The sequence below is a fragment of the Perkinsus marinus genome (assembly GCF_000006405.1).
Source record: "Perkinsus marinus ATCC 50983 genomic scaffold scf_1104296952338, whole genome shotgun sequence".
NCBI classification, from domain to species: domain Eukaryota; phylum Perkinsozoa; order Perkinsida; family Perkinsidae; genus Perkinsus; species Perkinsus marinus.
Genome location: NW_003208895.1, coordinates 15,868 through 18,385, shown reverse-complemented (window position 1 = coordinate 18,385; position 2,518 = coordinate 15,868). Strand labels below are relative to the sequence as shown.

The window sequence follows — 2,518 nt, the reverse complement described above, 5'->3', positions numbered from 1 at the left end:
GAAAAAAAATTCCGGGAAAAATTTCGTGGCGAGTGACGATTACTCATGCTTGCTCTCTTTCTTATTGTTATTCTTGTAGTAATCATCTTTCGTCCTTTTATGGGTTTCCGACGTACTGAAACGTAAAAAACGGAAAAATCCTTAAAAATGCGAAAAAAACGGAAAAATTCGGCAGAAATTTCTGATACCAACGATTAGAAAAAAATATTTTCGCGGATCAATTTTTTCGTAATGAACGAGTGAAATTTCCTGGCGGGAAAAAACTAGATTTTGTGAAATTTACTATATTGGAGTTTCAGCTGCGATATGAACAACACTACGAGATGATAAAAAAGTTTGAAATTTTTCCACCCGTTTTCCGCGAGTTGAATGGTAGAATATATTTCCCATTTTTACATCCAAAAAAATCACAATTTTACCGTAAAAAACTCTGCAAAAAAATCACAATTTTCCCGTAAACTCTGCAAAAAAATCACAATTTCCCCGTAAAAATCTCTACAAAAAACACAATTTCCCCGTGAAAATCTCTGCAAAAAAATCACAATTTTCCCGTAAAAATCTCTACAAAAAACACAATTTCCCCGTGAAAATCTCTGCAAAAAAATCACAATTTTCCCGGAAAAATCTCTGAAAAAAAATCACAATTTTCCCGGAAAAATCTCGGCAAAAAATCACAATTTTCCCGGAAAAATCTCTGCAAAAAATCACAATTTTTTCGTTTTAATGCCCAACTTACTCGCAGTGTTTCTCCGCTTCTACCAAATCGGAGAATTGTTCCCAACAGAAACAACAATACGGAAGATCAGCAACTGCACGATCGCCTGAAAATACAAAATCGATCACGCGATCGATATCTAAAATGTACATTTTGTCACTAAAACTCGAGTGAATTTTTTCATGAAAAACGTGGAGTTTTTTCGCCGAATAACGGTAGTTTCACAACTACCCGTTTTCCGTGAAGTGGCGACGCGATTTTCAACGCGGTGATATGTAGTAGTCGTGAAATATATTTTTCATATCACTAGGGTCAAGAAACTCCAATATCGAATTAACAGTTTTTCCGCTACCAGCAATTCCGGAAATTTTTAGAAATGGTAGAGCGATCTCCGGAAAATATTAAAATTTTTTAATGATGATATTTTATAATAAAATCTCACCGTTTCTCGCGCCGAATGCCGTCTGACTTTTCACAATCCATAAATGTCACCAAATCAGAATTCTGGAAATTCGTGAAAAATTCCACAATTTTCCCCCTTGAAAAATTTCGGAAAATTCCATAAATTTCCCACAATTTTTCAAAAAATCGAAAATCTCACTAGTCGTCAAGTCGAAGGTCGCCATCCTTCCACAATCCAAATATTTTATGCTAAAACTGTCACTAAATCAGAGGAAAATAATTAATTTCACGAAAAATTTATTGGAAAATTACATAAATTTTCCAAAATAAATCACAAATCTTACCACAAATTTTATACCTAAATCAGAAAAAAATGATTTTCTTTGAGAAAATTTCCGAAAAACTCCATTAATTTACCAAAATCTCACCATTTCTCAAATCAAATGTCGTCTGTCCTTTAACAATACCATTCAGCGCCAGTCTATTCGGATAAGGCTCCTCAATCGTCGTAACCATCACTCGAACAAATTCCCTACGCACGAATATAAAATTTTCCCGGAAAAAAATTTTGTGTATTTTTACATAAATCAGAAAAACAAAATTTTGCAAGTGGTCGTGAAAATGATTTTTTTCAATTTTCATATCACCGCGTTTTACGCCACTTCACGTAAAACGGGTTGTGAAATTCCAATATTTATGCGATATAGGTTTTCTGAAAAATTTCCGGGAAAAAATCACAATTTTTCCTCACAATTTTCGTCACATTAACTGAGCTTCATCCAACATAAATATACAAATATTCACAAATCGATCACGTGATCGATTATGCTCAATCGATGTGTAGTGTAAAAGGGAAATCATCGCAACTCTAACAATGAGTAATCCAAAGGTCCCCGGTTCTATTCCCAGTGAGAACACTTTTAACCCAAACCCAACCATACACATCATCAACATGTAAATGAATGACTATCAAAACTTCACCAAACCCACTAGATAATCGATCACCAGGGCGCGCGCTTTTAACAAAAATCCAACATTACTCAATACATACCATCAATACCTGTACATATAAATAAATACTCATCAACGACCTGATAAAAGTATTATAATCGATCACCAGGGCGAGCGCTTTTCTACCTCCAACCAAACCAACAGCCAGTCAACATCATTCAAACCTACAACCCAAATCGATCACCAGGGCGCGCGCTTTTCCCCCACACCACCCTCACCTTGCAGTTTACTTCCTGTATGCGTCGATGAAAGAATTATATTTTTCCATGTGTGATTTATTCCGATCTCTAGAAGTCGCAAAACGCTGAAAATAAAATACATCAGTTTCTTGACCCTAGTGATATGAAAAACATATTTCACGACTACTACAAATCACCGCGTTGAATATCG

General features: G+C 35.1%; 1 protein-coding gene across 1 annotated transcript in view; it reads right to left on the bottom strand.

The window, feature by feature from the left end:
* Positions 1-39: 39 nt before the first annotated feature.
* Positions 40-2,518, bottom strand: part of Pmar_PMAR023974 (hypothetical protein) — a gene marked incomplete at both ends in the record, with an annotated part of 5,802 nt that continues 3,323 nt past the window's right edge. Inside the window, 5 exons of the mRNA XM_002776973.1 lie at positions 40-115; positions 737-821; positions 1,546-1,649; positions 2,158-2,177; positions 2,255-2,292. Coding sequence (XP_002777019.1) covers positions 40-115; positions 737-821; positions 1,546-1,649; positions 2,158-2,177; positions 2,255-2,292 — 323 coding nt within the window. The remainder of the gene's footprint in view (positions 116-736; positions 822-1,545; positions 1,650-2,157; positions 2,178-2,254; positions 2,293-2,518) is intronic.